At 38.7% G+C, this 25208-nt stretch overlaps 1 protein-coding gene across 5 annotated transcripts in view; it reads left to right on the top strand.

Annotated features, from left to right (window-relative positions):
- The window catches only part of itsn1 (intersectin 1 (SH3 domain protein)), a 52883-nt gene that overhangs the window by 12506 nt on the left and 15169 nt on the right, over window positions 1-25208 (top strand). For 2 of the 5 annotated variants that reach the window (XM_056251299.1, XM_056251300.1), the window contains exons 4-28: window positions 2534-2597; window positions 3759-3919; window positions 5083-5262; window positions 5355-5433; window positions 5526-5635; window positions 6382-6445; window positions 6737-6874; window positions 7096-7205; window positions 8131-8393; window positions 9623-9772; window positions 9986-10126; window positions 11394-11481; window positions 12593-12732; window positions 13987-14073; window positions 18657-18766; window positions 18861-19072; window positions 19213-19334; window positions 20204-20218; window positions 20641-20960; window positions 21086-21257; window positions 23243-23448; window positions 24395-24477; window positions 24578-24744; window positions 24870-24915; window positions 25087-25208. In XM_056251299.1, coding sequence (XP_056107274.1) covers window positions 2534-2597; window positions 3759-3919; window positions 5083-5262; window positions 5355-5433; window positions 5526-5635; window positions 6382-6445; window positions 6737-6874; window positions 7096-7205; window positions 8131-8393; window positions 9623-9772; window positions 9986-10126; window positions 11394-11481; window positions 12593-12732; window positions 13987-14073; window positions 18657-18766; window positions 18861-19072; window positions 19213-19334; window positions 20204-20218; window positions 20641-20960; window positions 21086-21257; window positions 23243-23448; window positions 24395-24477; window positions 24578-24744; window positions 24870-24915; window positions 25087-25208 — 3350 coding nt within the window. The remainder of the gene's footprint in view (window positions 1-2533; window positions 2598-3758; window positions 3920-5082; window positions 5263-5354; window positions 5434-5525; window positions 5636-6381; window positions 6446-6736; window positions 6875-7095; window positions 7206-8130; window positions 8394-9622; window positions 9773-9985; window positions 10127-11393; window positions 11482-12592; window positions 12733-13986; window positions 14074-18656; window positions 18767-18860; window positions 19073-19212; window positions 19335-20203; window positions 20219-20640; window positions 20961-21085; window positions 21258-23242; window positions 23449-24394; window positions 24478-24577; window positions 24745-24869; window positions 24916-25086) is intronic. The other 3 variants (XM_056251301.1, XM_056251302.1, XM_056251303.1) reach the window with 3 other exon arrangements.

Genomic DNA, 25208 nt, shown 5'->3' with positions numbered 1-25208 from the left:
ATTGTTGACAAAAAAGGTAACATGTCAATTATATGGAAGTGGTTTGGATATCTGAAAAGCGACGAAGCACAAATAAAGACGGTCTGCAAAATATGCCGTCGGTCGGTGATAACCAAGACGGGAAACACAACAAATCTTTTTGTTGGTACCATCCCAGCTACCATTTTTTACTCAGATTTCTACCTCTAAAACTTTTGAGATATGTAAAACCAGTACACAATTAATATATTATATATCTGACAGTTGAGTACTTAAATGCGCCAGGGACTTTGTGGTCCGCTTGTTTACTTTTGTTGTCTTGGTTGTACCTCTACAAACATTTGAAATGTTTGCTGCCCTGCCAAAGAAATTTGATGTGATAGTAGTCAGCTTTTAGTTTTATATTTTATAAGAAGTTACAAGGCAAGCTAACTACTTGCATTGTTTTGTCAAGGCAGATAAAGCATGTTTACTAAAAGTAAAATGTTAACATTTACATCTTATTAATCAATATTATTTAATAACAAAATATATTCTCAACCAAGCCATGTTTGCACAGTTAAATGTTTGCATTATGTTATTCTATTTTTTTGTGTTAATAAACTATACTATTGAACTATTGAACCTTCTGGTTTCTTCAGGCATCATTATCAGTATACTCTTCAAACGGGTAGCATTATTAAATTATATATCGTAACAAATATCGATATCGATCAATGTGGAAAAAAATATCGTGATAATATATTTTGCCATGTCGCCCAGCCCTAGAACACACCGCAAAAACTGCCGCCCAACCGACACTCACCCACTGCCCGACGGAAAACCGGCAGCTTGGAGTGACCTGCCCTTTAAGTACTATAAAAAACAGCCTGAGAACTGTTAATATCAGTCTCAGTACCTCCTCAGATGTAACAAACAAACTCTGGCTTTGCCGCTGGCCTGCAGTAAAACCGTCCCATGTTTACATTAGTCAGAAGAGCAAACATCTAATGCTTGTGTAAACGTTTGCGCAGTGCTGGTGTATTAGAGTTCAAATTCTGATTCCCTGCAAACATGTACTGAAAGTTTTAGGTGTGAGTTGATAATGTGTATTGTAACACAATCAATGAGACAAAAAATACTGAGAAGGAAACAGATCAGGGTGTGACATGTTGCAGAAAAGCTCATTTCTCTGTCAATTTTGCTGAGGCCGTTTGTTTTTGGAGTCTCTAGTTGACGCTTTCACGTTTGTTCCTGTTATAGAAAGCTGTCTTTCTCACCGGAGACATTTTGCCAGTCTAAGGAAAATTTTCAGTCTAAGCCAAACTGTTCATACATTTCAATGAAAGAAGTGTTCATTGTACACAAAACACACTCCATGGTCTTTTTGTACAATGTATGCCAATCCCAAAGGGCCAATCAAAATCACAAGACTCGAACAGTAAAACCAGCTTGTCCCAGCTGGACTTTGGATGTCTACTGAAGAGATGGTACTTGTGAGTTTCCTGTTGACCAGTGGATCTCAAAGAGCCTCTTTGTGTTGTCTGAAGGACGGCTGAAATAGTGAGTGGCCCACAGGCAGACGGAGGAGATTGAGTCTGTTTTTGGCTCTGAGAGTATAAAGGCGTTCTGTGTGTGTGCGCGCCGAGGAAGACACCTGTTATCAAGACGAAAAGTGTTTAGAGGAAGGTGAAAAGGTCATCTAAGCTGCTACATCATTTTGCTTCTAACCCTGCAGAGGAACAAACTCTCACACTCACATCTTTCATTGCTTTGTGTGTTGGTAGGTTTTAAAAGGGAAGAAATAGGTTTTCAAGGCTGCTGTGGTATTATTAGTTGACATTTGTCAAATCTTTCATTAGAGTCTATGTATAAAAAAACAAACAAAAAAAGCATTTTTGTGTGTGTATGTTCATCAGTATAGGCTGTCATGAGAGCAGGAAGTCGGCTTGATTGGTTAGATAACATATGAGCACACTTTCTTTTCTTACTTCTGGGGCGGCAGTGGCTCAGTGGTTCATGTGGGTTGTCTACAAACCGGAAGGTTGGTGGTTCAATCCTCGGTTCCACCTGACCAAGTGTCGAGGTGTCCTTGAGCAAGACACCTAACCCCGGCTGCTCCCGACGAGCTGGATGGCGCCTTGCATGGCTGCCGTCGCCCGTCGGTGTATGAATGAGTGTGTGAATGGGTGAATGTGAGGCAAATGTAAAGCGCTTTGGTGGCCATTGGGTCTGTGAAAGCGCTATATAAATGCAGTCCATTTACCATTTACCATTTACCATTTACTCAAACTGTAGCTGGCAGATCACTCGCCCCGTAGGGCAATGTCACTCAAGTGTGGTCAATAAACCCTGAACATGTTTGTTGACAAGATGGTTTAAACAGGCTGATGTAACTCTTAATTATGTTATCAGTGTTTTACTAGAATAATAAAATTGCCCTAGAATAATTAAAATTGACATGAACTGTTCCATTGTGTTCGTTTATACAATGATGCATAATACTGTTTATTTATTTATACATTTAAGTATATTCATTTCATTATTTTCCCTTCCTCTTTCTCTTTTTCTGTAGGTGACCAGGCAAGAAATTTCTTTCTGCAGTCAGGTCTTCCTCCCCCCATCCTGGCCCAGATATGGTACAATTCCTAAATGACACATTCATTTCTAATCCAGAGCACTACATTCACAATCCACTACGTGCTACTGTTCAATAATTTGCATACACTGTAAAGAATATCCGATTAAATTTACAGTAAATAAAACTGGCAGCTGTTGTTGCCAGAAATTCACAGAAAAAATACTATCACAATGCTTCCCATATTTTGGGATGCTTATATATTTTACAGCTTATAATCTTATATATCTCATTAAATAATACAAGGTTAATATACCTAAATCTGTTTTTTTATCTTGAAAACACATTGATAACCACCATAATAATATCTGTCCATAAGGCATGGCCAATACAGGTATATAGGGTTGTCATGGTACCAAAATTCCAGTAATCGGTCCCAATACCAGTAAAATTCCATGGTTCTCTGTACCAATTTTGGTACCATAGTTGGAACTATTACACATTTATTTGCAGGTCTGTTAGTTTGCATTAACACCCTTAGACTTAATGCACATTTATTTTGACATAAAGTATAAGATTGTTTTATCCTTATCCTTATATCACTGTCAATCACTGCGCTTTCGGATACAATCGGTCATTTAAATACAGTTGTAAATCCAGAAACTGCAGTGTACTGAGCAGCAGGAAAAACAAAACTTTTATTGAAATTGTTCATGGGTTTATGGCTCCTTTTTTGATCACTGAAGCTGTCAATCATGGGTGCGGTGAACAAAAACTCTGGTGTTTTGAGAGGTGTTGAGCGGATTCTTACTTAAACATCTCTGATTGGCCATTGCGTTCACGTGCTCAACAGATGTGTATGTGATTGGCTACAATGATCAAATAGAAACCTTTGATGCTCATCATAGAGCGCTTACACAGATACACATGGGAGCCTTTGAAAACAGCCTCGTATCAGTGGGTACCGAATATACCCATTACTCAGTACTACCGGTACTTCAGAAAGGCTGGTATCGTCACATTATCGTGAAATAAAAATTTCAGTACCAACTTGGTAGCAAAGTACTAGTACTTTTGACAACCCTACTTGTATGTAGATGGTACACAGGGTCATAGACACAAAAACAAAACACCAGGATAACACACGGCACTATCACTATTGCAAAATTATGCAATAAAGATTTGCTAATAAAATGTAACGAATCACCCTAATGTTTCGCAGGGCTCTGGCCGACATGAACAATGATGGGAAGATGGACATGCTTGAATTTTCCATCGCAATGAAGCTGATTAAATTGAAGCTGCAGGGTCACCCCCTCCCTCCTTCATTGCCCCCCTCCATGAAGCAGCAGCCCATCTCCATACCCCCGCAGCCTCCATTTGGTAAAAACACTCTCATTCTGATGGCTTAAAAACATTGGGACATATCAAATCTAGTTCAAGACCATTTATATCAGTGGTTCTCAACCTTTTTGACTCAAAGGGCCCACCCATTGTCCAACACAAATATTCAAAGGCCCTCCACGTCCAATAAGATATTTCTGCTCTAATTCTGCTGAAAGTGGAAGTGTTGATATATTACATTTAATTTAACTCTCATTCTGAATGTTCTTCAAGAAAAACAATAGTTAATGAGAGGGTGAAAAGAAATGATACAGTTTTATATATACATTAATTCTGTTGCGAACCACTGATTTAGATTAGACATCATTGGGTAGACTAGGTCTATATTAGAAAAGACTGCATGCTAAATGCAAACTTTTAGTCTAGATCAACTCTGGCCCTCAAGGTCCACTTTCCTAAAGAGTTTAGCTTCGACCCTAATCAAACACACCTGAACAAGCTAATCAAGGTCTTCAGGATTACTAGAAAGTTACAGGCAGGTGATTTTTTCAGGGTTGGAGCTAAACTCTGTTGGACAGTAGATCAACTCTGGCCCTCAAGGTCCACTTTCCTAAAGAGTTTAGCTTCGACCCTAATCAAACACACCTGAACAAGCTAAGCAAGGTCTTCAGGGTTACTAGAAAGCTACAGACAGTTGAGTTTGATCAGGGTCAGCTAAAATCTGCAGAAAAGTGGATCTCGAGGGCCAAAGTTGCCCAGCCTTGGGGCCAATTGCATAAACTTAGCCACTATGTTAAGACTTTGTCTTAAGAACTAGTTTGACCAACTAGCAGTTAAAAAAGGGGTAATCAGTCTTACTTATACAAATTCAAATTAGACAAATATACCTTTTTATGTGACTTTAAAAAGTTAGGACCAGTCTTAAAGAAAAATTTAGATGACTAACTTTTAAGACTAGTCTAAGCAGTTTATGCAGCTGGTCTATGTCTACATTAGACAAGACCTCTCTGCTAATGGCAGACCCCTTGATCTGGGCGATGTCTTGGATCCTGGTTCAGTCACTCAAAGAATTAGAGTCGCTCATTGAATGTTATAAGTAAATTAAATAAGCAGTACATCAACATTACTAGCATATGTCGTTTGTCCCACTATTTAATTCTATACAAAATTTAATCAATTATGTCTTTGATTGCCAATTGCAGGGATGCCCGGTATGGGTGCCATGCCAGGCCTGCCAGCAGTGCCGCCAATGCCCCTGCCCCCTCTGCCTCCAGGAGTAGGTGTGTCTCCTCCACTGGTAGCATCGGTGACACCACCTCTTCCATCCCTTGCCAACGGAGCACCCGCTATGATGCAACCCATTAGTGGATTCACGCATCCATGTAATATAAATACACACTCACACTACCCAGACCAGCTCATGCAGTTTATTTACTTTTGCTGGAAAATGTATGGGTGTTTCTCTTTCTCTCAGCTGCTGCACTCAACAAAACCTCTTCATTCAATCGTTCCAGTATCAAGCTACAGAAGGTCCAGTCTGTAGAGGCACCCAGGTACACACACACACACACACACACACACACACACGTACACTGTATTCGCAGACATTTCATAGATGTTAACAACACAAACATTGTCTCTCTAGTGCTCCAGCTGCTCCTCCGCCCACTGACTGGGCCGTGCCTCAGTCCTCTCGGCTCAAGTACCGCCAACTCTTCAACAGCCATGACAAAATGATGAGTGGCTATCTCACTGGTATGGTCACACAAAGAAAGACGCATGACAAGCATTAGGCAATTGAACACTTTTGTTGTTTGGCTCTTGTAGCCAGACCTTCAGACTGATGGACTCCATTGCAGCTTTCATTGGCCAAGGACTGCCCAGAGGCCATCTGACTGACATGTAAAGCAACCAATCATAGTCTGTTTTCTTAAGCGTCATGTTTAGAAGCGTAAAAATGTAACGTTGATGTCCCTACAATAACAGACTGGCGTGTAAAACTCTTGGACATATTTTAAAGAGTCTATACTGTGAACTACACATTCTTCACATACTTTTGATTATCCAGCATTTAGTTGATCCTGATAAGTGCTTATTGTCACAGTTCTATACACGGAAACTTTCTCCTTCTATGAGGGGTTTTGGCATCAAGACAGCTTTGTTACCAGCTGTCTGAGCAGCCTTGTCCACATCTTATTTATATATCTAATTTATACGCTACATAGCTGTATATTTAACAATGTTATTATAGTTTGTCATTTTTAAACTTGCTTTTATTTTAATTCTGTTTTCAAATAATCTTCTGTTTTGTCCATATTTTCTTTAGAAAATATAATATTTTTTTTTTTTAATTCATTGTATTTGACGAGCTCAAAGCTTTAGTGATGTGTCACAGTGATTACTTAGTACAGCTTAAAGCAAACAAAGGCTGCTGACTCAACATGCTCAACTCTCTTTTTCACTTCTGTTTCCTTTCTCTCTCTCTTTCTCTTCTGCCTCAGGTCCACAAGCCAGAACTATTCTAATGCAGTCCAGTCTACCACAGGCTCAGCTGGCCACCATCTGGTGCGGATCCAACACATTTTTCATATTGTATCTCCGTCTCGCTTTTAAAAACTCAAACAAAGCTCAGAGTTCTGAAATGTGGATCAGTGTAAACATAAGAATTGGTGTCTGGTTATTGTTATGAATACATCCGATTTATTTTAACATGCTGTTCTTGGGATATTTGTATCGCCTAGGGCCCTGTTTACACTTGATGTTAACATCTGTCTCCGGTGATCTGGTCACATGTGGACAGGAAAGATTAAATTGCTGTTTTGACTCCATATAACATCTGCTTGTTTCTTTGTATAGGAATCTGTCAGATATAGATCAGGATGGGAAGTTGACTGCAGAAGAGTTTATTCTGGCCATGCACTTGATTGACATGGCTATGTCTGGTCTGCCCCTCCCCCCTTTACTGACCCCTGACCTCATACCTCCAACATTCAGGTGACAGCACAAATCTACAACTTCACATTTTCACTTATTTTATTCAAAGGTGTTAGTACATTTATCAGCTTCAATTTTAGTTGAAAAATAGCTGCTAATTTATTTGAAAGTTAATAGTTAAGAAGTTTTATCATAACAATGTAAATTGTTACATTTAGAGGTCAGGTTGCACAAGAATGTTCTAAATGTAAATGCACTTGATTTCCTTCCTGTTTGTGTAGGAGAGTGCGTTCTGGTAGCGGTGTGTCTTTGACCAGTATCCATTCGACAGACCTACGATCCCAGGATGAGCCTGAGGAGGAGGAGAAAGAGGCAGATAAAAAACTTCCAGGTCAGGGGATAAGAGTAATTACTGACCAGTTTTCAAAAGGAAACTCATCTCGCTCACTGATAAACTATTTGTCAGTGAGATTTGTCTTACTGCACATTGTCTCAGGTGACATTGGTATTACTTTGGTATTGGTGCATTTTGTATCTGGATAGTCTCTAACTGGATTTAGCTCTTTAAATTGCATTAACACCTTCCAATGTAATGATCTGGTCCATTGAGATCGGAGATCCAAGAGATCTGATACCACTTTTCGAGACAAAAAAGGAAAACGCCACCGAGGTTTCGTTAATTGTAAATGTTCCACCATTAAAAGACCTTTAAAAATATTGATGGATAATTTAGAGTGCTTTCCCTCATTTTGGCTGATAAAATATCAGGTTTCTGGTTTACTTTTACCTACTTTACAAACATTACCACTGAAAGTGATGCTAATAGGCAATAGAAGTCAAGAAAATGGGTGAAAGAAGTTTTAAAGTTACTCTCTCTAAATAAAGGCATCCTGATAGAGATGTGATTGAGGATCTAGGGAGAATAAATTCCAAGTATAGTCCAGTGGAATAATTCATGAGATATTGTTCTTTTATTTGACCAGATCAGAAGACATACTAAAAGTAGAGCATGACGGCAAATTTACAACCCAACCTGTCAAAGTGAGAGTTAATCTTTTATGTGTAGTGCAACCTTTTACATATTACTTGCATAGTTGTTTATGGTTAACAAAACTGCATTGGCATGTATTCATTTTCAGTGAATGTGGTCAGAAGCTATCATGACCACCTCTGAAACTGGTTTCGGTGATCCCAATCCTAATACTATTTACATGTTAATGCTAGGTGTAAAATGGGGGTCTAAGATTTCTACAAGTCTTTTGAAACATTTAAATGTTGTATGTAAATATCTTAAAATTCTCCATTCCTCCCCGCAGTCACATTTGAGGATAAGAAACGAGAAAACTTTGAGCGTGGGAACCTGGAGCTGGAGAAGCGTCGGCAGGCATTGCTTGAGCTGCAGAGGAAAGAGCAGGAGCGACTGGCAGCGCTGGAGAAAGAGGAGCAAGAAAGGAAGGAAAGAGAACGAATGGAGCATGAGAGACGCAGACAGCAGGAGCTGGACAAACAACTTGAGAGACAGAGAGAGCAGGAGCGGCAGAGGGAGGAGGAGAGACGCAAGGAGATCGAGAGAAGAGAGGTGCGTTCAAAAATTCAGTGCATGTTTAGCACTATCGACAGCATTTGTAACCCTTAGGGCTGCAACAAACGATTATTTTGATAATCGATTAATCTAACGATTATTGGAACGATTAATCGACTAATCGCTGATTATTTCGCAGCCTAATCAGTAAGTTTGGAACGATTATTCAGCTTTTCCAATTAGTTAAAACACTGAGTTATACATATTCTAACTATAATATAAAAAAAGAAAATCACTTCAGCTTTTGAAATAGTTGTTTTAATGAACTTTGAGCCAACTAAACAGGTCATTCTCTTTAAGTTTTCAGATTTAGGTCCAACTCAAATCACACACAAATGCTCTCTAAGCATTGTTTAATAGGCCCACTGCTTTTCTTAGAACTGAAACAGAAAAAGGGACATTTACTTCAGGACACAAAGAATGGTAAAATATTAATCTGCAAACAATTATTATAAGTATAAAATTACAATCTTTTTTTACATGACAATTGAGCTGACAGAGACGTTCTCATTCACCTTTTAATTTATAGTATGAAAAAGTAACTGCCATGATATTCTTCCTATATCATAGGAAGGATATAACATCTCGTTTTGTAAGTCTTCATGATTATTGAACAAAATACAGTCAAGTGATAAGACTATAATAATACCTAATATACTAATAGTGTTACAATAATAAAAACAGCCCTGACTCCTAAGCTCGATCAAGCTTTATTCTATACAAAATAAGTCATCACATTACTGTAATTATATTACTATTGATAATATTATTACTATTATTAGTAGTATTGCATTCTCTAATAAAGAGAGATTTACCGCTGGTTAGTAAGCTCCAGCTGGAGAACACTCACTTCTCACCGGCTCCTCTTTTGCCGGGATGTTTCCTCTTGCACTCCAACATGCATGTTGTGCTCCCGTGAAAATTGCACACGACAGCATTCTTGATTTGAAGTTTTGTGAAACTTTCCCAAACCTAAACCTTGCTAGTTCGGATTCGTTTGCACTGTCATAATTCGCGCTGTGTTTTCTTCTACCGCAATAGCATTTGTAAGGGCTGCACTACACTCTAGCGCTACAGCGCCGTAGCGGTCAAATCGCGGGATTGCAGGCCCTTACATTAGGTCACGTGAGATCAAACGACTACTCGACAACAAAGATATTTGTCGACAAATTTTTATTGTCGACTAATCGTTGCAGCCCTAATTTGAGTGTGTTTTGTTTACGAAGGCTGCTAAGCGGGAGCTGGAGCGTCAGCGGCAGTTAGAGTGGGAGAGATCGCGCAGACAGGAGCTGCTCACCCAGAGAAACCGAGAACAGGAGAACATCGTCCTGCTCAAAGCACGCAAGAAAACACTCGAGTTTGAACTGGAGGCTCTGGTACACTACACTTCAATGTTTTAACAGATTTAAAAATGCAAGCTTGGTCATATATCAGATGTCATCACATTGATAAAGCAGTTAAAAAATCATGTAGGCTCATTTTAAAGTTGTCATTTGTGATTGTTGTACCATTAGTTGCACCAAACAGAATTGTAATCTATTTGAGGGGCTCCATGTGAGTTTAATAGATTGACTTGTGTTCTTATCTAGAATGATAAGAAATCTCAGTTGGATGGTAAACTGCAGGACATTCGTTTCCGTCTCTCGGCTCAGAGACACGAGATCGAGAGCACCAATAAGACGCGAGAGCTCCGCATTGCAGAGATCACCAGCCTGCAACAGCAGCTGCAGGTGTGCACTTCTTCCCTTTTCTCTCTTTCCTCATCTCTCCCTTCTTTGACTTCATTCAAAAGCATCATCAGCGTCCTTTCAGCATTCACTCTATTTGAAAAGGTCTCTCCTCTCCAGTTTTGGTGAGTGTGTGGAAGAGAAGAGGGAATTTAAACCCCTCATAAGCAGACAAGAGCTTTAGGGTGTATTCACACCTGCCTTGTTTGGATCGATTGAATCGAACTCTAGTTCGTTTCCCCCCTTGGTGCGGATCTTTTGGGCAGGTGTGAATACAGCAATCGAACTCTGGTGCGAACCAAACAAACGAACCGAGACCCAGCTGAAGAGGTGGGCTCGGTACGGTTCCAAACGAACTCTGGTACGGTTCGTTTACGGTGTGAACATGAACCGACCCAATTGCAAGAAAGCACTGCGGCTTTTAGTTAAAAGGCTTCCGTAGTCGGAGATTTTGGCATAATGGTTTGTGTTATTGTTGTTCATGTGCGAAAGAGAATTCCATTCCGGCGCGCTGTCTGGCCACACGATACTGTTGCGCGTCTTTCTGCGCGTCGTGTGTGTATCATTGGAATGGAATGAATGAATGAGTGTGTGCATCAGGACATTCAAATACAGAGCGTTCTCTTCAGTTTAATCGTGCATAGATGCAAAAAAAGCTTTTGCAGTTCATATAATGTAACGATAGTTACAATACAAGGATGATGCTGCGTTAAACTGGACAAACTTAATCGCAAGCGTTAACATTGACAGCACTTGATAGCAGTTTATACAATAAGAATCTCATTATTTGAATGTGTGAATATAGCCCCTCTCTATGAATGAAAACTTTATACCTTATCCGTCTTCTGTGCAGTTTCTTCATATTGCGTTTGTACAGAATAACACAAAATTAGTATAATAACAAATATTGCAGTACGAAATATCTCCATGCTGAGCCTTTTTTGGACTTCCTGATTTCCCTACTTGAGAATCCTTGTCCAATGAATGTACGACCTTAGCACACGTGTGGTTTTGTTTACAAATTTTGGTTCCCTTGCAAAAAGAGCAGTGTGAAAGCGAACCATACCAAAAAAAAAAAAAAAAAATTATTTGGTCTGGACCAAAGCAAGTGAACTATCGGACTTTCCTGGTGTGAATACACCCTTAGACTAGATGTCGTCTTTTTTTTAATGTATACACAAGATATCAGTTTTAAGTTGCATTGTACATAAGTCTTTCAAAGTAATTAGAGTATTTTGTGATTTTTCTCTCTCTCTTTTGTATCCATCAGGAGTCTCAGCAGTGGTTGAGTCGGTTGATTCCTGATAAACAGTGTCTGAATGACCAGCTGAAGCAGGTTCAGCAGAACAGTTTGCACAGTAAGAACACTTTCCTCAACACTGCTTTAAAGATCCAAAACTCTAGACTAGTCTTTTTGGTGCAATCCCAAATCCAATTGACGTTGGAATTTAGTTGTGAAAGTGTATTCCAGACTGTGAACTTCTGTGAACCAATCAATTCAGCCTAACTTAAACATACTTTGCCTCTTTTCTCCTACTGTCACACTTGCTAGTATGTATTTCTTTGAGTAAAGTGCTTTATATTTGCATATCTTCAAAATACAGCCACAGCACACAAATGCTAGGGCCGTTGTGTGCTTGTAAGGTATACATGGTCTAAAGTGACAAAAACGTGTTGAAACAGTAAAGCTGGTATCTGCTCGTCCTGAGTTGTTACCTAGTTAAAGTGGTAAACAGCTGCCATTAGTACTTGGTGTGGTTTTTGTGCTGATGGCACAGATGCACTGTTTGGACCCAAACATGTGACCTTATGTTTCTTTGGACACTGTTATATAAAAAATTTATATTGTTGGATTTCAGAGATTCAGTGAAAATTAAACATATCTGTTTTGTGGTGGCAACTGGGGTACTCTCTTCTGCCATTTATTATTTCAAATTTTCAAATTCTCTGCAAAATTGCTGAGATTGAAGTTGATGATCAACCCAACATTTGTTTTGCAAACTGCTTGAAATTCAGGACACTCAGATCAAGGTGTGTTCAAAGTCCTCGCCCTCAGCACGCCCACATAAAGCTTTAGCAACATTTAAGAAAACAATGTACTATAATCACTGTAATCTGTAAAAGTAGTTGCTGGCTGGTCACATCTGGCACTGCAGGAACAAGTTTACAAACTACAGTTGTTAATTGAACACAAAAACCGCATCTTAGGTCACAGAGGTATGAAAACAGTCATGATCTTATTAACTACGTAATCAGATTGGTGAATTAGGCATTATTTGAACAGTATTACTATTTATTTTGCAGATTGAGCTTTTTTGGTGATCGTATTGATGGTTAAAACTTCCTTTTGTTTACATCAGTGTAACAGAGTGAAAAATAAAGCTTTTCTTTTTTTGCAGAATGGTTCATGAGGATGTTTAGATCTCAGAAATGTTCTTTAATAGTTGTCTGTTTATTTCTACTTTGTAGGAGACTCTCTGTCCAGTCTTCAGAGGGCCATTGATATGAAGGAATCCACCAAACAGCAGCTGAGAGAACAGCTGGACGCTGTGGAGAAGGAGACACGTTCCAAACTATTGGAGATAGATGCCTTCAACACACAGCTGAAGGTACTGAAGCCCTGAAATACCTAAACACACACAGACAGTCAGTCCTAGAGGTTCAATACTTTTATATTTAGCATTGTGTGTGTGTGCAGGGTGCAAAATTAACATTTGTGCAAAATCCAAGTAAAAATCGTCTTTGGTGAGTGAATACAATTGAGTAACTCTCCGGTTTATTAGAGCTGTGACATAATACTATTAAACACAATAGTGTTTATAGAAACCTATATATAATTGCCACCATTCAAAAGTTTGGGCGTATAAGATGTTTAAATGTCTTTGAAACATTTATTCTCTTATGCTCAGCAATGCTGTATTTATTTAATCAAAACTACACTAAAAACAGTAATATTGTTAAATATGATTACAATTTAAAATAATTGTTTTCTATTTTAAACTGATTTATTCCTGTGATGCAAAGCTGAATTTTCTGCATCATTACACCAGTCTTAAGTGTCACATGATCCTTCGGAAATCATTCTGATATGCTGATTTGGTGCTCAAGAAATTTTTTTTTATTATTATCATGGTTGAAAATGGTTTTGCTGCTTAACATTTTTGTTAAAAACCATGATTTTTTTTTTCGAGGATTCTTTGATGAATAGAAAGTTCAAAAGCATATAATAGAATAAAATAGAAATCTTCAGTAACATTATAAATGTCTTTACTGTCACTTTTGATCAGTTTAATGCATCCTTGCAGGATAAAGATATTAATTTCTTTTTAAAAAATATTACTGACCCCAAACCCTTGAATGGTTGTGTGTGTATATATATTTATAAAAAATGCAAACAGCTGTTTCATGGCCAGTAAGAAAAATATTGGGGGGAAAAGCCACTCACCTTTGACTGTAGAGGCAATGTGTTACTTTTGGACCTTGTGTGTGTCTGTACAAATGATAGAGGAAGTAAGAGAAAGTGCATATTGAGATCGTATTGACCTTCCACCCAAACATACATACAATGTATATGATAAAACCAACAGAACACACTTAATTTTGCCTTAATGTGCCTTCATTCAGAATGAGACAAAGAGAGAGTGTGAGAGAGAAAGTAGAAGCATTTTCACAACATCACACAATCTCTTGTTCCTCACTGTATCTGCCTGCTGCTCACTCTGTCACCCCATCCCTCGTCTTCCCCATCATCCTCCATTCATCCTGGCCGAATCCCTGTCAACTCCCCCCCTCCGCTGTGTTATACGACTTGGCTGGCCCTCTTTGTTCTGGCTTTTTCCGCTTTATCCTTCGTGGTGGAACAGTCCTTGGGGCTGTTCTATCAGACCCACGCTGTCAGGATGGAGAACCTTCAGTCGGAGCTACTAATTGAGGAGGAGAGGGAGCGACAGGTAGACAACCTGAAAATGCTGCTAACCTTCCAGAAAACTACCACCACCAAACTGTTACCCTCTACTCACAGCACTGTGCTCTCTGTTGCCCTTCATGAAGGGTAGTTAGAGTAGCACACTTCCAGTTGTGTCTTGTCTTGACTACTTCCCTTTACTAAGCCATCAACAGGGCTCAACTATAAGGATATTTTATCTGCTCAGATTTTGCCCCAGTCGCATCTTCATTATGGATGACTAAAATACTTAAAATAATACAAACAACACCTAATAATAATTATTACTATATAACAGTTAATATACTAAAATAAATGTGTTTACAAAATATAACAGTCGCAGGAAACATATTATGGTCTAAAATGGTTCTTTTTTGACCGAATGTTGGACTCTGTTTTGAGTCCTGTAACGAACCATTGGAAAACCAGTCCCTCCAATTTATTTGCGATTCTACGATCATGGAACACAATGCAAAATCAAAATGTTGCCTTTTTTGCTGTACAGCATAATTAGCCATTTAACAGCAATTAATTGCAAAAAGCCCTGTACTACATAAAATTATTGACAGGTTAGTGTAATAAATATGCATAAGTGAGAAAATTAAGCGAACGTGCTGTTTAATGTTAAAAAATATATTAAGTGCAATAGTAACTGCGTGTATGCAGAAAGCTGACTGGCACACCCGCTTCAATGGTCAAATGCACACAAGTTGCTGTATTTACATAAACGCAGATGGTTAAGGATACGTAAAACACACCAAAAAAATCCTGGTGGGAATAGAAAAGAAGATGTGTACCAGTTGTCATGTTAACAGCAGATTTTAAGGGTGTGTATATGTAGGATGTGCTCTTGTTTTTTGGTTCGGACATACACTAGACGAAACTCTTTGGTCATTGTATCGCGTCTCGCTGTTTTTTTGTGCATCTTCCATCTTGATCGTACTCGAGTCTTTCGTACTGACCCTGTAACATGGGTCTATCTTTATTGTCGAGCCCTGATCGATAATATTCCTGAAATAATCAGTTTGGAGAATTGTTTTCCCCAAGCCTGTAGCTTGCACTAATTAACAGAGCAATGGGCTTTGCTGCTCTGCTTTGGTTAATGTTGTGTAGTTCGTTTGTCTTACGCTCTATACTTAAAATGATTATTAACTTTAAGAAGCTCTGCACTGGGTAGAGCTGAGTACACATTAGTACAGAGTGCAAACACTGATGATGATAACAATGATGATGGTGGTGTGACCGTATGGGTGGATCTGTGTCTCTTGCAGTCAGGGAGCTCTGTGGACGAGGTGCTGTTGGACTGTCTCGCAGCACTGCTGGCCTGTTTGAAGCATATACACTTCTACTTCCAGGTCATCCCCCTCCCCCCTGACCTTTGATTTCACCCTACACCGTGTCCCCTGCTCGTGTGTCTCACTGCACCTCCTCCAGCTCCCTTTGAGAAGCCCATCAAAGGCAGCGTTGTAGCTATTCTAAACCTTCACGTATCTGTAGAAAGCCCTTCCTTTTTGCACACTGATCTGAGGCTGGTCTTTAGATCAGCGTAATTAACGCCTACGTTTGATCGTGCTGCTTTTTTTCCAAGCCATGTGCGTCAGTTAATTCCAAAAACAACCTTGTGCATGAACCTGGACTTCAACATTTTTAGGGATACATTCTTTGAAGTGTTTTGTTTCTTCTTAGCAGCTATTACATACATTTTACTGTCATTTTACAATTCTAGTCACTTAAAGCTCCAGTCGGCAAGTCTGGCAGATTGAGTGGATTTAGGAAAATTTTGAATGTTTACAACTCTCATGCCCCTCCCCCACTATCAACGGATACCCTCCCACCGCCGTGACCGAGTTCATGCTCGTCAGTGCGTGTGCACCAGATTTTCAGTGAACTCAGAACGCGCCCGTCTCATCAGCATCCATCAACGCCATGGAGTATTTGGAGGTATGCTGTCCTGGCTAATCTACCGATAGATTGCAATTGCTAACGTCATTTATACTCTAAATGAGCTTACTTGATTTTCCGCCATCACTCTTCGTTACTGCGCGAACTTCCGCGAACTGCATGTGATTGTAACCAGAGCTCTGATTGTAACGTGCGCGAGGGGTGGCGTGTGCCCGATCTGTGATTGACAGTCAGATCTCACACACCCCTGCGCTGATTGGACATGATGAACCGGGAGCTGTGGATTTTTGCAAAACAAATAACACGCTCCAGGTGGAGTTAGAAGCTCGGGTTTTTTTCTAAAACCACTTTATTTATGTTGTTCTGTCAGATTATAGTGTCGATTTCACTGAATATGATAAAAAAAATGTTGCCGACGGCAGCTTTAAGGAGAACATAATTTTGAAGTTTCCAGAAATCTGCCCAAAACATTTTCAAAATAGAGTAACTAGCTGTAAAGCAAAACGGTGCATCCTCAGGAACTCCTTTGCACCAAATTTGAGACATGTTGTTTTCCAGTGTTCTGTTTTGTTGTTGTTGTTATTGTTTTTCCCCCCTCTGGCTAGTGAAAAAAACACATTTATTTATTAAGTTGGATAATGAACAATTCATTCTGGAATTCAAACATTCTTCAGAAATTGACATGAATATGAAATAGTTTCTTTTTCTTCATATTATTTAGTTACATTGGTCCTGGCGTGATCAAGAATATGCTGTATAGACTTGCCCAGGAAAAATTACATTTAAAAAATTACTAAAGTATAGGTGGTATTAACTAGAAAATCTGTGTCATTGAACTTGTTTGCAGAAGCAAACTTCAGTGTGTGAATTTACAAATGCATTAGAAATTGCACGTCTGGTTCATGAAATCTAAACACTCACATCCGTTGGCACTGCTTTGGTGTGTGTATGTGTGTGTTTTGCACTCGAATGGCTAACTCTCTCTGAGTCTGTCTATTACCAAACCGCTTGCAGTGATCTTTCCATGTGATCTTTCTCTTATGTAAATTGTGCTTATGTGACATTAAATCTTGAACAGAAATGTAACTTCAATAAGGGATCCCAGAGCATAAAAGTATATGCTATCTATAGATCTGTCATTTTAATATATATATATATATATATATATATTTTTTTTTATATATTTTTTATATATATAATATATGACTCCTCTACCGTATCCAGATGGTGTTCTAAAGAGCTTGCTTATTGTTGGAATGGTATGGGCTGAAACAGTCCTCTTTTCTAGAGATTTCCATGTTTCCTCTCTTGTGACTCCAGTGGTTCATGTGAAGTTATCAAGCAGGCATTGCAGCCTGCCATCATGAACACAATCGCTATGCAGTTTGCACCATGTACCATGCAAGTGTACGATTTATGCATGCAATCTTTAAATTTAAATGTTTATTAGTCAGTTTTTACATCAGTGGGTCATTTGCCATTTTATTAAAGGAGAACTCCGGCGCAAAATGAACCTTTGGTCTAATTACACATTGTTACCTAGTCAACCGTTATCTGAGATTTGTTTTCATGATTATCGAATGTAAATAGTTTTATCTCTAAAAACAGTTTAGCCTATAAAGCTAGTATAACGCTAGTATATTGGGCATAGTGTAATGACAAATAAAAATCGCTTGTTAATACCACTAACAAGGCTCAAAATAGCCCCACACTAACACGGTAGCATAATGAGGGTCCCTACCTTCAAACCGAAGCATTGAGAACTTTGTCAGTGTCCAGACAGTTTAATAAGAAGATATTTTAAACATACAGTCAACTTCGCGTATACAGGCAGGAGCCATCTTTGAAATACAGCCTTTACCAGTCGATCTACGAACGCCGATCCAAGCCTGCTGTTCGCGCTCACCTTATCACAACTTATAGCTCGTTCACATCTCACCAGCGCACTTGGATCGGCGTTCGTAGATCGACTGGTAAAGACTGTATTTCAAAGATGGCTTCTGCCTGTATACGCGAAGTTGACTGTATGTTTAAAATATCTTCTTATTAAACTGTCTGTACACTTACAAAGTTCTCAATGCTTCGGTTTGAAGGTAGGGACCCTCATTATGCTACCGTGCTAGTGTGGGGCTATTTTCAGCCTTGTTAGTGGTATTAACAAGCGATTTTTATTTGTCATTACACTATGCCCAATATACTAGCGTTATACTAGCTTTATAGGCTAAACTGTTTTTAGAGATAAAACTATTTACATTCGATAATCATGAAAACAAATCTCAGATAACGGTTGACTAGGTAACAATGTGTAATTAGACCAAAGGTTCATTTTGCGCCGGAGTTCTCCTTTAACATTATAAACATTTACATATATAATACATTCAAGCACACAAATTGTATATGCAATTTTTTTTATGGTTTCTTTTTTAAATATTTAAAAAGTTTAGAGAGAGCGGGGAGTTTTTAGTAGTTTGGAATAGACTGTAGACACTTTTGATATCAATACTTTAGTAAGATGGTCAGAAATAAAAAACAAAGTCTATACGACTGAGACAGATTGTCCAGACAGCACTTGCAGGGCGCAGTTGTGAACGTGTCGAGTGTGTCTGAATGTGAGAGAGTGCAAACAGAGCCCCATTGCCCCCTATATTCCCCCTTACCTGTCCTCCAATATCCCATCATGCATTGCAGGAGCTGAGAGAAATCCACAACAAACAACAGAGGCACAAACAAAAGGAGCTGGAGGCTGACATCACCCAGCCGTCACATGACAGGAAGTCCACAGAATTACAAGAGTCTAGGTATTTTTATGTTCTTCTATGGCTATTCTTTGCGGGAAAAACTTCACTTTAACTTTTTTAACAGGCATTCATTTAGTCTCTTACTTTCCTCCAGGTTGTCAGGGGCAGATGATGGTGTGTCTCCAGCATGGAGAGACGATGGGCTGGGTAAAGCCCCCACTCCTCCTGTGCCTCAGGCCTGGATGAGCCGAGTGAGTGAAGAGGAGAACCACAGCAGAGGCGAAATTCAGGAGAACCTCTCCAAACTCTTCACACAGCATCCGATACCGGGAAAACTACAGGCTCATTCCCCCTGGTCTATGACAGGTGAGGGAAAACAAGATTGTAGAACCAGACATGAATTGGATTAGTTTTGCAGCTGTTTTTTATTTATTTATCAATATTGAGATGTTTTAGGCTGACCCTAAATGGCATAAATCGACTTAACTCATGTTTTTGTGTTCTAGATAAGATCCCAGTGTCTGGTTTTAATCAGGAGAAGGTAAAGGTGGTCTTCTATAGAGCACTGTATCCCTTTGAGGCCCGCAGCCACGATGAGATCACCATCATTCCTGGAGACATAGTGATGGTAAGCCAACTGTTAGGAATTGTATTCACACTTTTTTAATACCAAAATGTGTATTAGGGTAACAACTAATTATTATTCTACTCATTAAATATCTATTTAATTATTCTGATAGACATACTATATCTTTTAAAAGTTGGGGTCAGTAAGACTTTTTTTTTTAAAGAAATAAATACTTATTAGCATGGAGCCAATAAATTGATCAAAAGACAGTAAAACATTTATAAGGTTGTGAAAGATTTCCATTTAAATTATTACGGTTTCCACAAAAATAATAAGCAGTATAATTTCAACATTATTAATAATAAGAAATGTTTCTTGAGCAGCAAATCATCTTATTAGAATGATTTCGAAAGGATCATGTGACTGAAGACCGGAGTAATGATGCTGAAAATTCAGCTTTGACATCAGTTACATTTTAAAATGTATTCAAATTGAAAACAGTTATTTTAAATTGTAATGTTTCACAATATTACTGTTTTTACTGTATTTTGACGACGTAAAGGCAGTCGAGACTTATAAGAGACTTCTTTAAAAAACATGAAAAAAAATCTTGCCAACTACAAACTTTTGAATGGTAGTGTATAGATGATTTAAAACAACAGTTAATCCAAATATTATATTATATTATTTTACAGTAATTGAGAATAGAAAAATCTTATCAATAACATTCTTGGGAAATCTGAGGATTAGTTTTTAGTCCTGGAGTGTGTGTTTGTGTGTGTGTGTTTATGTTCCGATGTGTGCTTGTCAGAGAGTGTGCGATTTGTTTCTTCTTCATGTGAAAGAGAGAATGCATGTGTGCAGTTAGTGTGGACATTTACTGACCTCTGACCCTGCCTCTGTCCTCCCTTTGCTCACTCTGCCTGAAGGTGAAGGGAGAGTGGGTAAGTCGAGGTTTTCTGCTCCTCGTGAACTTTTATTTGTTTCTAGTTTGTCTTTGTCCTTGATGATTTTCTGTGTTGTTCATCTGTCACTGGGCTAAAACACACCCTGTACAGAGATCATAATTTGTGTGTGTCTGTTGTTGAGTCTTTTGCTAGATTTCAGAGGCTTTGCTATATATGGCATAAGCTCACTCAGAAAGGCAATACAATTTCCTGTATTCAATCAACATGAGTCCTTTATTTTGTTATTACATACAGTCACTTTGTATTCTGATTCTTGTGTTTGTATTCAGATCTCTGATGCATATCACAATGAAGATCCTGTGGTTCCCTGTGATTTTCATCACTCAGTTATTTTAGATTATTGTTTTGTGTCCTTTCACATCCTGATTCCGTGTCTCTCATTTGCTTTCTCTTTTCAGGTGGATGAGTCTCAGACCGGTGAACCTGGATGGTTAGGAGGAGAGATCAAAGGGAAGACCGGCTGGTTCCCTGCCAATTATGCAGAGAAGATTCCGGAATCTGAAGTTCCTCTCAGTTTGAGGACTAGCGCTGCTTCTAGTTCCACCCCTAAATTGGGTTCCCATATATCATCCGCTTCTTCATCGACCACAACCACACCCATACAGCAAGTCTCCACAGAGCCTGCATCGATAGCCCCGCCCTCCTCAGCCCCTCCCCCTCCATGCCCCACCTCCTCCTCTTCCTCAACATCCAGTAACTGGGCAGATTTCAGCACTACGTAAGTAATTTGTCCATGACAAAATATTTACAGATGCCTTTTCTCAGTTCAGGCAGAATATTGTCATTTAAATATGCCTGCGTTTTATCTGCATCCATTTTTATTCTGTGCTCATGTGACTTTAGATGGCCATCTAATTCTGCTGGGGAGAAGCAGGACAGCGATGGATGGGATGCATGGCCAACACAGCCCACTCAGCCGTCCCTGTCAGTGCCCAGTGGGGGGCAGATCAGACAGCGTTCTGCTTTCACCCCTGCCACGCTTTCCGGTTCCTCACCCTCACCTGTGCTCGGCCAGGTACGCAAATGAGATTCCCTCTCAAATACTGCTCCTCTCCATGAATTGGAAATTTACAGTAAAATTCTTATTACAATTTATCAACTTCTACTAAGGAGTAAATCTGTATAGATGCAAAATTGCAATATGTTGCAATATTTTCAAAAATATAAGGCATCTTTATTTCAGGCTATTACATTGTTGCTGCTTATGAAAAGAATCATAGCATTCATCATTTGTTTAAGTGCCCCTATTATGCTATATTAAAGGTTTCTAATTTTGTTTAGTTCTCCTATAATAGGTTTACATGCATCCAAGGTCAAAACACTTTAATTTCTCATAATATACATAATGCATAATATACATTCTACTTTTCTTTTCTAACATTGTCTGAAATACACAGTATACACAGTAATACGAACAATAACGATGGTGTTGGTTTTATTGTATCAATTTAAGCCCGAGTCCTCATCCTTTGGAAGTGCATGCTAAGTGGATTTGCTTTCACAGCGCAGAAAACTGTGTCTTCTCGACAACACAAACCTAACTCTACCAGGCCTCAGCTACAACTACAGTGTTTGAGGGCAGGGCAAAGTAGACGTTCACAGCAGCCTATGGCCATAGGCTGGCATTATTCAAGTTTGTTACAAACCTACGTAGGTTTGTGCTGCAAGAAAGACTGGAATTACTGATGACTAGGGATGTGAATTTCTGCCAAAAATGACATTCGAAAATTGAGGAGCAAAAGTCAATTATCGTTCAAAAAAAAAAAAAAAAAAAAAGAAGAAAAAAAAGGCACACTCACAATGACAGAAAGGGAGGCCAATTTCATCTTTAGCAAATTGTCATCAAACAAACTGTTTATTAATCGAACAATTAACATGTTTTCGTCGTTTTTTTTTTAACATACCAGTAGTTAACATAAGAAAAAAACAATAAGCACGACAGTCCGTTTTTGCATCGCCAAACCAGATGCTCGTTAGATAAAAAAAAGTGTCATAATGATTTTATGCAAACCTGCCTTGTTACTGCAAAAGCCTAACGTTACTTTTTAAACAAATTAGTTTCAATCAAAACTATTCGTGTGATGCCACTGCGCAATACACACACACATTACCGCGGGATGGCGGGTGTTCATTTCATAAACTGTGGACAATGGTAGCTTAATTAATGTAGCCTATAATTGAATGTATATGTCCAAAAAACGGATAATGTCATCATACTTGTAGTGCTATCATCGAGTAATAATCTGTTTGGTTGTAAAATATATTACCTGAATGAAATGAACTAGAATGTATCGTCCTGTGGAATCATTCATTCACAGACATCATAAGAAGATGTTCAACTAGATCTTCATCGCTGGCAAAAATATGATGCATTTGCAGATTTGCTTTCACTAGACTAAACTGTAGGTCCACGGCCACTTCATCCAACGCTCTTGATGTTCTTAAATCTTCCTGTTACGACTCCGTGTCGAGTGTGAATCGAAAGCGCTTCAGATGATTCAGTGCGCGAGGAAACTGAACAGATCATTCAAACTGATTCGCGAACCGATTTAGACAGATCTGCCAACTTGTTTGATGAAGTCTTTGAACAGAATCGACTCAAAAGAGTGATTCATTTGTGAATGGAGCATCGCTCATGCCCATAAAAAATACACAGCGCGCTTGGAATATTATGTCACATTGGAATTGCGCGAAAATATAACGATATTCGAATAAGCAATTTTATGATCGAATTTCGAACGCAGTTCGACTATTCGAAGATCGTGACTCATCCCTACTGATGACTCATTTCAGCAGTTCAGAATCGGTTCTTTCTTTTGGGAGACAATAACTCCATTTATCGTGCACTTTGAGCTTTGAAACTTATTCACAAACAGCTATTTTTCACTACCAAAAAAAGCATAATAAGGGAACTTTAAGATGGTAGTTATGGTTAGGTACTGGGGTCTTTTTGAAAAACTAATCTTTTTATTGGTTTCATTTTCATTCCCTTATTTCTAGGGTGAGAAGGTGGAGGGTCTGCAGGCACAGGCTTTGTACCCATGGAGAGCAAAGAAAGACAATCACCTGAACTTTAACAAAAATGACGTGATCACTGTACTGGAGCAGCAGGATATGTGGTGGTTTGGAGAGGTGCAAGGGCAGAGAGGCTGGTTCCCAAAATCTTATGTCAAACTAATCTCTGGGCCCGTCCGGAAATCTATGAGGTGTGTATCTCTGCGCTTATATCATTACTATATTGGTTATTGGCTACTATTAGAGGGATTATTTTTTTTCAGGGGATAGTTCATCAGTCAATATTGATGCCTAAATTCACTAAGTTAGCCTATTAAAATGTTGATTCAGTTTTCAGTGAATGTATCTGCAAAATATCATAGATTTTTAATACAATTATATTTGTAATATCGTGTATTACTTTTCGAGCTTTGCACAATAAACACAACAAACAAAAAGTCATGTTTTTTAATAAACATAAAGTCTTAGAAAAATGGAATTTAATTAAAAGTCATGGTGTTTAATTGAAAGGGAAGTTCATGATAATTGATATTTGTAATTATATTTACTTTGTATTTGTATTTTTGTATTTATTTATTTGAACATGTAAATAAGAATAAATTAAAATCAATCAAAAAAACTAATAATAGAAAAACAAAACAAATGAACAACAAAGTAAAAAACTCCATACTTTCAAAAACTTAAAGGCTTCTATTTACATGCACAAAAGGAGGTAGGAAGAAGTAAAACTTATATACTCCTACCCCTATATCATTACTACCATATTTAACGAGATAACTACAAAATAATAAATCTGCGGAGATAATAAATCTATAATCAATGAGAAAATATATTCAAAAAGTTCTAATCACATACTAATAGTACACAAACACGACAATATTTATACATACTACCAATGATTCAATATAGGCCTAGCACAGTTTATTATTAGCACTGAGTTTCTCTATACCTCTGGATATAATAATAAACTGTGCTAGGCCTATATTGAATCATTGGTAGTATGTAAAAATACTTTAATCCAGACTCCATTGTATAGTACCTGTTGGCTTTTATTCCTAAGAGTGATGTTGAATGCTTGCTTAGGTGTTTCATCCGGACTGTGATGTTGAGTATATGAATGCTGTTGTTCTGTTTCAGTATTGAGTCTGGCTCTTCGGACAGCCCTCCCAGTGTTAAGAGACCCAGCCCCTCTCCAAACAAACCCACGGACCTCGGAGAAGGTCAGAATACCAGCGACAACTCGACGGATCATCTGTAACTTCCTCTCTCATCTTAATCATTTTGTATCTGAAAGTCTTTGTGTGATTTTGTCTATTACAGAGTATGTGGCCATGTATACATATGAAAGCAGTGAGCAGGGTGACTTGACCTTCCAGCAAGGTGATGTCATCACGGTCACAAAGAAAGAAGGAGATTGGTGGACTGGCACAGTGGGCGGGAAGACCGGAGTCTTCCCTTCCAATTATGTCAAACCTAAAGATTCAGAGGTAATGGCTTAGAATTTGAAGTGTTTATAAGCAGTACTTTCTATGTAAATACAATTGCATGCAAAAAGTTATTACTGTAGTCAAAAACCAAATAGACAATAGCATTCTTTCCACTTAATTTCTAGGGTTTGGGATCTGCTGGGAAAGCAGGAAGTTTAGGGAAGAAACCAGGTGAGTGCTGGTGCTCAAGTTTTATCTAAAAATAATAATAATTAAGCATCAGTTTTGTGTCCTTCATAACTGAACTCTGAGACCAAAATTAGACCATAACAGCATTTTATTAGAGATCGGTCCAATGCTTCAGCTCTTCTCTCCTTTTAACTGTTCTCCGTCTGCGTTCAGAGATTGCCCAGGTGATCGCCCCTTACACAGCCACCGGGGCGGAGCAGCTCACCCTAGCACCAGGCCAGCTCATTCTCATTCGCAAGAAAAACCCAGGAGGATGGTGGGAAGGAGAACTTCAG

This window comes from Rhinichthys klamathensis, unplaced genomic scaffold, assembly GCF_029890125.1.
Source record: "Rhinichthys klamathensis goyatoka isolate OS25496 unplaced genomic scaffold, OSU_Roscu_1.1 h1tg000081l_1, whole genome shotgun sequence".
Lineage (NCBI taxonomy): Eukaryota > Metazoa > Chordata > Actinopteri > Cypriniformes > Leuciscidae > Rhinichthys > Rhinichthys klamathensis.
The sequence above is the reverse complement of the archived record's forward strand: the minus strand, read 5'-3'. Positions and strand labels throughout refer to the sequence as shown.